This window comes from Osmerus eperlanus, chromosome 9, assembly GCF_963692335.1.
Source record: "Osmerus eperlanus chromosome 9, fOsmEpe2.1, whole genome shotgun sequence".
Lineage (NCBI taxonomy): Eukaryota > Metazoa > Chordata > Actinopteri > Osmeriformes > Osmeridae > Osmerus > Osmerus eperlanus.
The window spans coordinates 14,192,551-14,203,658 of NC_085026.1; the positions used below are offsets into that span (position 1 = coordinate 14,192,551).

Genomic DNA, 11,108 nt, shown 5'->3' on the forward strand with positions numbered 1-11,108 from the left:
GTGTGTGTGTGTGTGGGGTGACTAGCCCAGTGGGGGGAGGGCCCTCAAAGAGGGGGGGGGGGGGGCTGCAATCTCTTCATGGGGACCAATATTCTAGTGGTGCCCCTGGATACACCCATGGCTTGAAACCTTTTTCATGTAAACAATATTACATTCAGAGTAAGGTTGTGACACTGGGTCAGAAGCCAAAAGGGAAGTGGCACTGCACCACCTGTCAGCACAACAGCACCAACACCTGGACAAACCAACACGTGTCTTGTAGGACTGGCACTGCCAACAGTCCTTTGGGAACACTGTGTCATTAAAAGGTTTCTTTTTTCACAGTGCTGTGTTTAGTCACGTATGCATAAGGGAGTTCTCTGAAATGTAATTCTGTGGAAGGATATATTATATACTGACACGCTGCTGCAGGATCTGATTAAATTTTATGTCAGTCCTATCTGGCTTTTCTGCCTCCAGATACCAGACATTTTGGAGCTTGTAATTGTAATTCATTTATTACAATGAATGATGACGTATCCAACAGAAACTATGGGTCTTGACCGATACTGCCGTTATAGGCTATTTTGTAGTAGGCTACTTACATAGTATTATTGATGATGGATACACAGATGGTGGTGCCTAATTGCGTTTGATAATGTTCGGCATGTTTAGTTTTAACATTCTTTAAGGGTTGAAAAACACAGATTCCGTTTTAAGATTACTTTATTTATTTGTCTCTGGATGTTAGAGACGATCTGTTTCACAGGGCAAATCAAAGTTCAATTGCTGTTTCTCTCAGCTTGCGAATCTTTGCCAGTCTGCGCAGAAAGCGCATTCCCGTGTACAGTGCACGCTGCTCTCCCTTAATAAAACTGCAACATGGCACAGTAAAGTTACACACGTGAAAACCTCCTTCGAACTGTGCTTTCTGAGACGGTGCATGTGTTTTTAAGCGTACAATACGAAGAAACCCCTAAACCCCTAAAACGATACTGAGAAAATACAACTTTGCGAAATTCTAAAAATGAACCAATGTCAGGGCGAAAACAGGTGTTTGGAAGGAATATCATCCAAAGGTGAAACCACTTTTGATGAAGACAACAGGAGCAGGGTCGTGCCCTGCGCTCCCGGAAGACCCCGCAGTAACAGGCACAAGTCGAATGAACACAAGCGCCTGAACCCTCATAAATTAGTATTACAGTATATTGTCCCCTCTATGAACTCTTACGGTCTTTGCACCGTGGATAATTTTCTCGGGAATAAAATTGGAGATCGAGTTCTCCAAGAAGTAAAACATATCCACCAGGGTGGCAAAATGAAAAACGGAGAGTTGGCATGTGGACATTTTGGGCAAAGCAAGAACATTCGAGGTGATACAATTGCATGGGTAGAGGGGAATGAGAAAGGCTGTGAAAACATAGGCTTTCTACTCACAAGGATGGACAGACTTATCACATACGCTGACGGCAAACTGGGGCAGTACAAAATCCGAGGGAGACACAAGGTTAGTACCCTATATGCTAAAGCTTATCATTTATTTGTATTTCTCAAATGTAGCCTATTATGTTGGCCACCGTTTTGCCCATTGTAAAGAACATTATGCAATGTTGGCATAGGCCTATGTGTGAATGATTTTTACCAATTCAAATAGTCCCTATAGGCCTATATGTAGAAAATATTGACGTATTGTCTATATTATTGTCAGCTACAGTCCATATTATCAGAAACTAGGTAAATATAGGTCGAAATGGCATAGGCCTACACAAAGTAACGGTATGAAAAAAGCCTATGTATGTTTTAATGATTAGGCTATCCCTAATCATTAAAACATACATAGGCTTATAGTACATATAGAACATACACAGGCAAATAGTTAGGCTATTAATAGCCTAACTATTTGGACAAATAGGCTATGTTTTAGTTTTATAGATGTGGGCTATCACGTTTATCTTACTGTTATTGGAATCATTAGGCTATAATTTCAGTCATATTTATGTCGTAGCCTAACTATTTTAATGAGCTGTCATTATTATTATTAGGCTTAGGCCTATTGTTAATATTATTACGATCTTTATGCTTTTCGTCATCTTCTTGTTCTTTCTTATATTCCTTGTTCCTTCTGATGATGATATGAATACTACTTTGACGATAATAATCTGTCTACTTATTAGGCAAGCATTCGTTTTCTAATGGGAACGTTGGGGTTCTCGGTGGCACGTTGCCATGACAGTGTTACTTCGGGCCGGGGAGTACGTGCGGTGCGGCTGCGAGCGAGGGCTACATGCGGCTTGTGAAATCCTCAATGGCGGAGGAAACGCCTAGCACTCACCGATTTTTGTATATGGAATTGGATATCAAACGAAAAGAAAGTTAGGTGGTCTAGCTAAAATAGAATGATTTATATTAAGTTTAGGCCTATACTTTGCGTTTTATATGCGAGTCTACATTTGAATGTAAAACTATTATATGTTTTAACCCGTGTTTGTATTATCGAAATACCTTTGTTTAAATGCATTAATAAATTGTAGCTGAATCACCTTAGGGCTACTTGAATGAATGGAAGTTCTACACACTCCGCCCCTATAAGGTCACATCTCGCACGTTCCATTCGTACAGGTGCGGCGCGCTCATACCCTGTGGTTGACAAACGTTGACAGTTTCTAGGAGGACAATGGTCCTATAATCCTCTCAGGCCAAAGTATCAGTCTGTTAATTTTGGAAACGTCGTTCGAAGCTGTCGTTAGACAAAATTATAATATCTGAATTTTAAACTAGCGAGAAGGTTACGGTTACAGCCTGATAATGCCCCTTCTTCAACACATTATGGACACAGAACTGGAGCGGTTAGCCCTGGACCTGATAGTTCCGTCACTGCTGGACCAGGGATTCTTTTATGTTGACAACTTTCTTGGAGAAATGGTTGGGGATTTTGTGTTACATCAAGTGAAAGAAATGCACCACTCTGGATTGCTGCACGATGGACAATTAGCCGGCCGAAGTTCTGGCATCTCCAGAAGAAACATTAGGAGTGATAAAATATCTTGGGTCAGCGGACTTGAGAGGGGCTGCGAGGCTATACATTTTTTATTGACACTGATCGATAAATTAATTTCTCTGTGCATCGGGCGACTTGGGAAAAGCATAATTCGGGAGCGTTCGAAGGTAAGATGAAACCAAAACTCGCAAAAGATTCCTGGTGGCCGTTCAATTCTTAAGACAAGGCTCAGCCCAAAACGTTTCAGTAGCCTAGCTTATTTAGTGTGAGATATGTGTTTTAACATTCTTTACATGTAGGCCCTTTTATATTGGTTCACAAGAACAAACGTTTTCATCCAAGGGGCCAACATGTTTTCGGTCCATACCCAGCAGGGTCAGGATTGTGCAGGTTTAGTGAACCTGTGAGACCAGCAGCCTTGCATGGCCAATACTTTGCGTGCATAAAACAAAGACATGTCTTGTATATACTGTATATACAGTTAAAAGGAAACACCCATCCAGACCCTTCCTGCTCTCTTTGAACGTGTTTCGTATACGTTTACATATATGATTAATACCTATCGCAGATGTGTGTGGGTTGTACGTGACGCCTAACAGTGACTATTGCTGTAGACACAAGGAAGTTGGATAGGCTAGAGGAAGGAGAACACCCAAACAATCACAGGTCAATAGCAACAAAGGATGATGATTTTTGTTAGGAAATGCCAAAGTTAACTTAGGCAATAAACGTTCTCAAAATGAATAATACATCTTAAAATGTTAAATTAATCATAAGAGTACAACAAACCATGATATAACATACAACTCTGACATTACTTAAACATTTTCTAAAATCATTTAATCGTTTTTTTACATTAATTTGAAAATGTAAATCTTTTCATCCCAACAGTAGGGGGTGCAAATGCACCCGCGTTAAAACCGCCTATGCTGGCTCACGCACCACACGTAGCATTGCCATTAAACCTTCAACATCCTGGCAAGCAGCCAGCCCTCCTCACAGGGTTAAGAGGACTTCCCTTTCGCGCACTCTCTCTCCCTCTCCCCCTCTCCCTCTCTCTCTCTCTCTCTCTCTCTCTCTCTCTCTCTCTCTCTCTCTCTCTCTCTCTCTCTCTCTCTCTCTCTCTCTCTCTCTCTCTCTCTCTCTCTCTCTCTCTCTCTCTCTCTCTCTCTCTCTCTCTCTCTCTCTCTCTCTCTCTCTCTCAAAGGAGCCTATCCTCTCTTGCTTCTCCTGGGTACACACTCCTCCACGGTCTAGTGATGCTTGTGTACGTGCTCCTGGTGATCTTAGTAAACACTCCAGCCGATAGGGTTCTATATCTAAACATGCACGTGTCTTACAGAACAGATAGCCTGCATAAACAAAGAAGTTCCTTATCAGATAACACAGCTGTGGTGCTGTGACATCATCAGAGATGGCAAAAGTACACACATCCTTCACTCAAGTAGGAGTACAGATACTCTGTGTTTAAAAAGACTCTGGTCAAAGTTGAAGTATTGACTACACTTTTTTACTCAAGTTAAAGTAAAGAAGTATGGGTTCTGACATATACTTAAGTAAAATGTAGTCATTGCTACTACCTGTTTTAGTGTTTAAGTAAAAGGTTGTGAGATGTACTGATACCAGAAAAAGTACTTCCCATCTCTGCAACAGTGTAACAACAGTGTAATCAATGTAATGATAGAGAAATAAGTGTAACAACAGTGTAATAACAACATAATAAATGTGTAAAAACAGTGTAAAAACTGTGTAAAAAGTGTAATAACAACATAACAGCGTAACAACAGTGTAATACCAGTGTAACAACAGTGTAATAACAACATAAAACAGTGTGATATCAGTATCAATGCTACCAAATACAGATCAAAAATAAAGTAACAAGCCTGGTTTGAAAATTTAAGAAGTGGAAAGTACAGATATTTGTGTAAAGAATTTAAGGAGTGAAAGTAAAAAGTTGGCAGAAAAAAAAACAGTGAAGTAAAGTACTGATACCAGAAAAATATTATATAGTACAGTAACAAAATATTTGTACTTCGTAACTTCCATCTCTGGACATCATACATTAAAAACAATTGACCGACTCATGAAGAGGTTTGGTTCATGGTCTGATTTTGGATGCGTGTATGTGAAATGGTGTTTGTGTGTATTGCTCTTGTGAGAAAGCTGAGTCATGTGTGTTGGGACTGGAAGACATTTTACCTCCACTGCGTTTACAGAGGAAACACACTCACATGCACAACACCAGGAAATCCCCATCCCAGCAAAGTCAGGCGGTTACAGCTAACCCTAAGCTCCGGTGCTCTGACCAGTCCAGAACATGTAGGTAGGGTCTATTACTGCATTACTGGAACAAGCTGTAATGAGTAGGCGGCACTGTGACCATCTCTGGTTATGTGAGGGGTTGAAAGGTCTTGTACTGAGGGTGGATGGGGCTGTGGTTTGGGTTTGGCTCCAGGCTAGTCCAATTTGAGCAGCTTTGAAGGCATTATGGCTTTCTTATCACTAAATTACCACAGCCTGATTCATTATGCTGCCTTGAACTGCTGACTGACTGCCTTGGTGCACGTAGGCCAACACCACAACACACATACACACACTTTACACACCCACCACACACACACACACACTCTTATTCACACGTAGGCCAGAACCATAACAAAAACTCTAAGCCTATCTCTTACAAGCCTGATAACTTGAAAATGTCTAGTCTTATTGTGGTCCAGTCTTCTAACCAATAGATACATTGAGGCCTTTCTCAAACAGTTTACCAATAGTTCACAGCACAAAAAAAAAAAAGTAAAAAGTTGTCAGAAAAGTTAATAGTGAAGGAAAGTACTGATACCAGAAAAATCTACTTATGTACAATAATATGTACTTAGGTACTTCCCATCTCTAGTTGTATTCATAGCAAGATACTGACTAGCCCGAGTTATAGATATGTTGGATACGTTGATGAGTATCAGGTGTGTAACATATATCAGATATGGTAATGAAGAGTGGAGACAAGGTGGCAGATGGGAGTTAGGTGGCCTTCTCCTCCCGAACCTCAGTTAAGTATAACTCAATTTATGAACCTTATGTAAGGTAATGGAGAAATGTAAAAGGATATTGTGTTTGTGTGTTCCAGGCGATGGTAGCATGTTACCCAGGCAACGGGACAGGGTATGTGAAGCATGTGGACAACCCTAATGCTGATGGGCGATGTGTCACCTGTATTTACTACCTGAACAAGAACTGGAATGCCAAGGTACGCTTGACCTTTTGAAAATCCTCTTAGTTTGTCACTGTATCACTGTATCCAACCATGTTGGCCACGGATGGATTTGACACTCAGTCACTGAACAGAAACTACCCAGGAGAGTTAGGATTCAGAATTATTAATTTAACATAAAATAAAATAATGGAATGTAATAGCTATATAACGTAATACAATATATTGTATTACTAAAATATTGTATGATTATACTATAATGTATATATAGTATTAAATATTTAGTGATAATTAGTATTGTAGTATTACATGTAGTATTATATAATATGTAGTGTCTATATAATAACATTAATTAAGATAAAATACTATATATAATACATGAAAGCATCCCTACAGGGTGTTTACATTACACATGGAGATTACAGAATCTTACCCGATATAGAAACATGATTTTCAGTGTTTCAAGTTCATGTTCTTTTCAAGTCTGTGTGTGGGACTTATGTACTTTTTCTTATAATTGTAGCCCCAGAGCATTTTAGTTCTAAGCATCTTATTCTCTGGACGGAGGTGAACATGTTTGGTGTTTTATCTTCCAGGAGCATGGGGGAATTCTACGGATCTTTCCAGAAGGCAAGTCGTACGTGGCGGATATTGAACCGCTGTTTGACCGCCTGCTTTTCTTCTGGTCGGACAGAAGGAACCCCCATGAAGTCCAGCCCTCATTCTCCACTAGGTTTGAATCTTTTGCTGCTGTCTGTGGAGCATTGGCCAAGGGAGAGCTATTTAGCATAAACTGGCATTGATTCAAATTTGAGTTGTAGGTTAGTTACAGTTGCTATACTAGTTATAGAAGATGCATTGTTTAATTCACGGCAAAAGGTACTTTGCTCGTCTATGTGTGGAGAAAAAGTACAAATACATTTGAGTGCAAAAAAGTATGAGTGTTTGAGTATCAAGTGTATCGAGTCTTATATCCTCTTTTGTCTCCAGGTATGCCATTACAGTGTGGTATTTTGATTCCGAGGAGAGGGCTGAGGCCAAGAGGAAGTTCAGAGATCTAACTGGTAGGTTTCCTGACTACAGAATATTCTGATTGCTTCACTTGAACTTTTCCTTTCTAGTGATGTGACTGGTGTACATAATATATCTTATTAACTGCTGCAACATTCCATGGATGCCAGTAATAAACAGGAATGTCTACGTGTATAGTATGTGAATAATAATACTTTAGATGAGTATGGGAATCTTTATCACTAATTGAAACCCTCTGTGGTGTTTGTTTCAGCGTCGACCGAGCATGTCAGTAACACACCCTGAGCTGCTGCCAGGCCACCATCTTGCTGGTCTGAAGAGGTCAGCTGGTCTGGAAGTCTTGTCTTCACAGCCTGCTCTGGGACTTTTAACCCTTCTGCCATATTGTGTTTGCTCTCGTTTATCTCTCTTCACTGATCCTAAATGGACAAGAAATGTAGTGAGACGTGGTTGACAACTTTTTCTAACCCTGAGATGTGATTACTAACCCACACCAACACACTTTTTAAGACTCGGTCGATGACGCACAGAGTCAAAGTGCCCAAGTGTATGTACGGAAATGGTGGCTCTATCACAAGGGGAGCATCTGATAGCTGCGGTGTGGGCTAGTAGACTAAGCCCTGCTGTCATGAGGACTGTGCTCATATGAAGGCTGGCAAGTTCCAACCTGTGGCGTCATGGTGGATATCTATCAGCAGTGTGGTGTGTCTTGGAGTTAATCTGCATTGAATCATTTTCTGCTATTTCTGTGTCTGTGTTGTGCCATAACAACCGTCTGAGTCAAATCAAATCAAATTTATTTTTATAGCCCTTTTTACACGCAAGCATGTCACAGAGGGCTTCACATATTCCCATAGAACTGCCCCTCAACCAACCTAAACCCTCAAGGAAGACAAGGAAAAACTCCCAAAAAACTCTCAACAGGAGAAAAAAAATGGAAGAAACCTTGGGAGGAGCAATTCAGAGAGGGATCCCCTCCTCCAGAGACGGTTGGTGAGAGAGAGGAGCAGAACACAGGCTAAACATAGTCATACAGTGTCGATGGGTTTTTAAAACACCAAAATCCATTGTTCAACTTTATAGATGTAGGACAGGACTGGGAGACTCGCGACCAGGTCCAGCGTTGGCTGACCGACGACCAGGCAGGTGCTGACAACTCAAACCCCCCACACCACAAGGGATGTGTGTGGTAACATACTTACCTTTAACAGTCGTAGAATTGACTAAAGCTGAGGTGTAAACTTGTGTGTGGAATCCTACAATCATTAATGAGAATGTGTGTGGTGAAGTCGTTCAAAATGGTAGTTATGTTTGCTCTTCAATGCAGTTAAAACATTTTTTTTGTGTAGAATGGAGGAGGGCTGTTAGTGTTGTGGTCAGTGTGCTATGCTCCTTTATAGTACCTCTCGCTATATAGCTCATATGGAATGAAGATTGCCAAACGTACTACCTACTTGAGTACACTGTCTATAGAAACAGCAGATTTCCAGTCTGTCTTTGAAACATTTGTGAACTTTAAAAAAAACTCAGAGAAAGCCTCCACACCAGATTTGGCAAAACAGATCCTTGATGCGACAGCTTAAAGCTGTGTGGTCCATTAAAGTTCATTTTTTCAAATGTAAATATGAAATATTCAAATTGTGTTTTATTTAGCTTGTATGCTGGTCAGCAAAGCTGATGATGTATGGGGAATGCTGTTGAGAATGAGAAAATGTTTGCTTGACGTGAATATTAAAAGTATTTTTCACCTATGTTTTGGGATTTGATTTGAAGTAAAATCTTTTAAAGGCTATAGTTGTAACCCTGTAGGACCCTGCATATAAATCAAAATGAAAGGGATGTAAATGAGAAAACATCCATTTTGTATCAAGTTTGACTTTTCCCCACTAGAGGGCACTCTTACACTTCTACGCAATTCTCTTTTCAAGCCGCAGGAGGGGAGGAGAGGGAAGGAAAGGAAGAGGAGGATCAGGGAAGGGGAGAGGTCGTAGAGAGCATAGGCCCTCCAAGACTAGCCAGCCGATTTTAAATATTTCAGTCTATTTTAAATGAGGTCTATGAAAGATAGATCAGAGGGGAAGGCAGGCAGAGAGTGTGAACCTGGAGCCCGGCTAATAACCTCAAGCTGTCCATCTCCCTCCCACGCTAGTCTGATCTAGAATCTATGGGAGATAATGGTGAAGACAATGATGAAGGCGGGGATAGAGCAGAACATACAGATGGATCAGGTGTGTGTTGCTTTGTTCTTGCGTTGATTCATCTTTGTGACATCATGTTCCTCCCCTAGCATCTATTCCACATGACCAAACCCTTAGCATGAGGCAAAGAGGACAGAATTACCTCAACTAAGCTAGTGACGCCAACATTGCCAGTGATGGACCCGAGTCGATAAGTGTAATAATCACTCTAAGCCTGTGAACGTCTCATACCATTTACTGCTTTATTACAGATGGGGGTTAGTCATTAATTCATCACATTCAGTAGGAAAAAATTATATCATCAAATCTGTTCATCAGAAACACCAAGGAGGAGGCTGGCGGCCCTTCTGCAGTGGATGACAGCTCCTAACTCAAGCTAATATGGTGGGAAGCTTCCGTATCACAGTGAGGTTGACGTGATTGTCACTCTGAGGTAATCAGTAATGGGAGTTGTGTGTAAAACACTGTAGGCAGAGTGTATTATTGACCGGACCTGCTTGTTGGGTTCAAATGATTTCAGGGTCTTGTATGCAGGTGTGTGTGTGTGTGTGCCTGTGTGTGTTCTGATCCAGGGATGGATAGTCTGTTGTAGCTGTTGATCTGCCCTTGGGTTAGCAATCGGTTTGTGTGTGAATTCTGGAGATCAAATGCAGTCTGAAAACTAAAACTAAAACACAGGTTATCGAACTGAGGAAAGAAGTTGAGCATAACCACAACCCCTGACTCTACAAATCGGCCTGTCGGCTCCGTAAGTCATGTGACCGAGTGATGATACAGAGGTTAGTACATACTTCTGACAAGAACACGCTCCCTACGGAACTGTCTCGACCAGCCCAGCCCCCAGACTCTGACACAAACAGCAAGGTAGGAAAAGAAAGAAGAAAAATAGAAAGGAAAAGACGAAGGAAACAAACTGGCAGCTTACTGATGTGTGGTAGCATTCACTGGGATGGTTGGATGTAAAATAAATGATGCCAGATAGTAACAAATTCAGGAGAGGTTTTATTATGAATATGGCACCTGTAAGATGGTAAACCGTGTTACAGAAAGACAACCATGTATGACATGTTTCTTTGAACGGATGAAAAGCTACAAAAGTATAAAATAACCCTGTTGTAAAATGAATTATGTACAATTCTGATCTGCAGCATTACTCATGGTAAATGAAAAAAATATGTCTTTCAAAAAGAAAAAAAGAAAATAAAAGAAAGCCAGGCACTCAAAGTTAGCATCAGTTAGTTATGTTTTTTTTTCTTCTTCTCAAAAATGAAAACAAAACAAAAACAAATAAAATAGAAATGTACCATAGTTTTTTTTTCTTTTTAATATTTTAATTTGTTTGTATTTAGAATTTATAACACTGTTAACATTGATACTAAGAGAATCCCTCTCTCCCGTATTCGTCGACTTGGCACCAAGTTTCCTCATAAAAGAATCTGTATAATTGTACAAGAAATAGTTAAAAACACAGACACACTCTTCACAGGTAATGAAATGACGATTCATATTTGTAATTTTAAACACTATGTATCGGACAGCAGCTGAGATTAGTTTGAAGTTTAAAATCACCAGCGATCATTTTGACAACAACACAGAACACATTAAGAACAGCTCCCCCTGCTGCTGAGAGGGTGTAACACATGGGTGTATTTCCTGGTCCACAGTGTTTAGTCTTGAGAGCTCAGCACCC

At 40.5% G+C, this 11,108-nt stretch overlaps 1 protein-coding gene across 2 annotated transcripts; it reads left to right on the forward strand.

The window, feature by feature from the left end:
• Nucleotides 1-902: 902 nt before the first annotated feature.
• Nucleotides 903-8,965, forward strand: egln3 (egl-9 family hypoxia-inducible factor 3). 2 transcript variants are annotated; one of them, XM_062470173.1, is made up of 5 exons: nt 903-1,486; nt 6,105-6,224; nt 6,785-6,921; nt 7,179-7,252; nt 7,474-8,965. In XM_062470173.1, exons 1-5 carry the CDS (start codon nt 1,007-1,009, stop codon nt 7,503-7,505), a joined length of 843 nt encoding a protein of 280 aa, XP_062326157.1. In that variant the 5' UTR covers nt 903-1,006; the 3' UTR covers nt 7,506-8,965. The 2 variants fall into 2 exon arrangements, with proteins under 2 accessions (XP_062326157.1, XP_062326158.1); XM_062470174.1 differs by lacking the exon at nt 903-1,486 and adding an exon at nt 2,549-3,144.
• Nucleotides 8,966-11,108: the final 2,143 nt, after the last annotated feature.

What these genes read in the sequence shown, in the direction of transcription:
- egln3 (XM_062470173.1), top strand. Translation starts at nt 1,007, where the DNA reads ATGAACCAATGTCAGGGCGAAAACAGGTGTTTGGAAGGAATATCATCC. An exon ending in AAATCCGAGGGAGACACAAG is followed by an intron (nt 1,487 to 6,104) that starts GTTAGTACCCTA and finishes TGTGTGTTCCAG; the next exon opens with GCGATGGTAGCATGTTACCC. An exon ending in CAGCCCTCATTCTCCACTAG is followed by an intron (nt 6,922 to 7,178) that starts GTTTGAATCTTT and finishes TTTTGTCTCCAG; the next exon opens with GTATGCCATTACAGTGTGGT.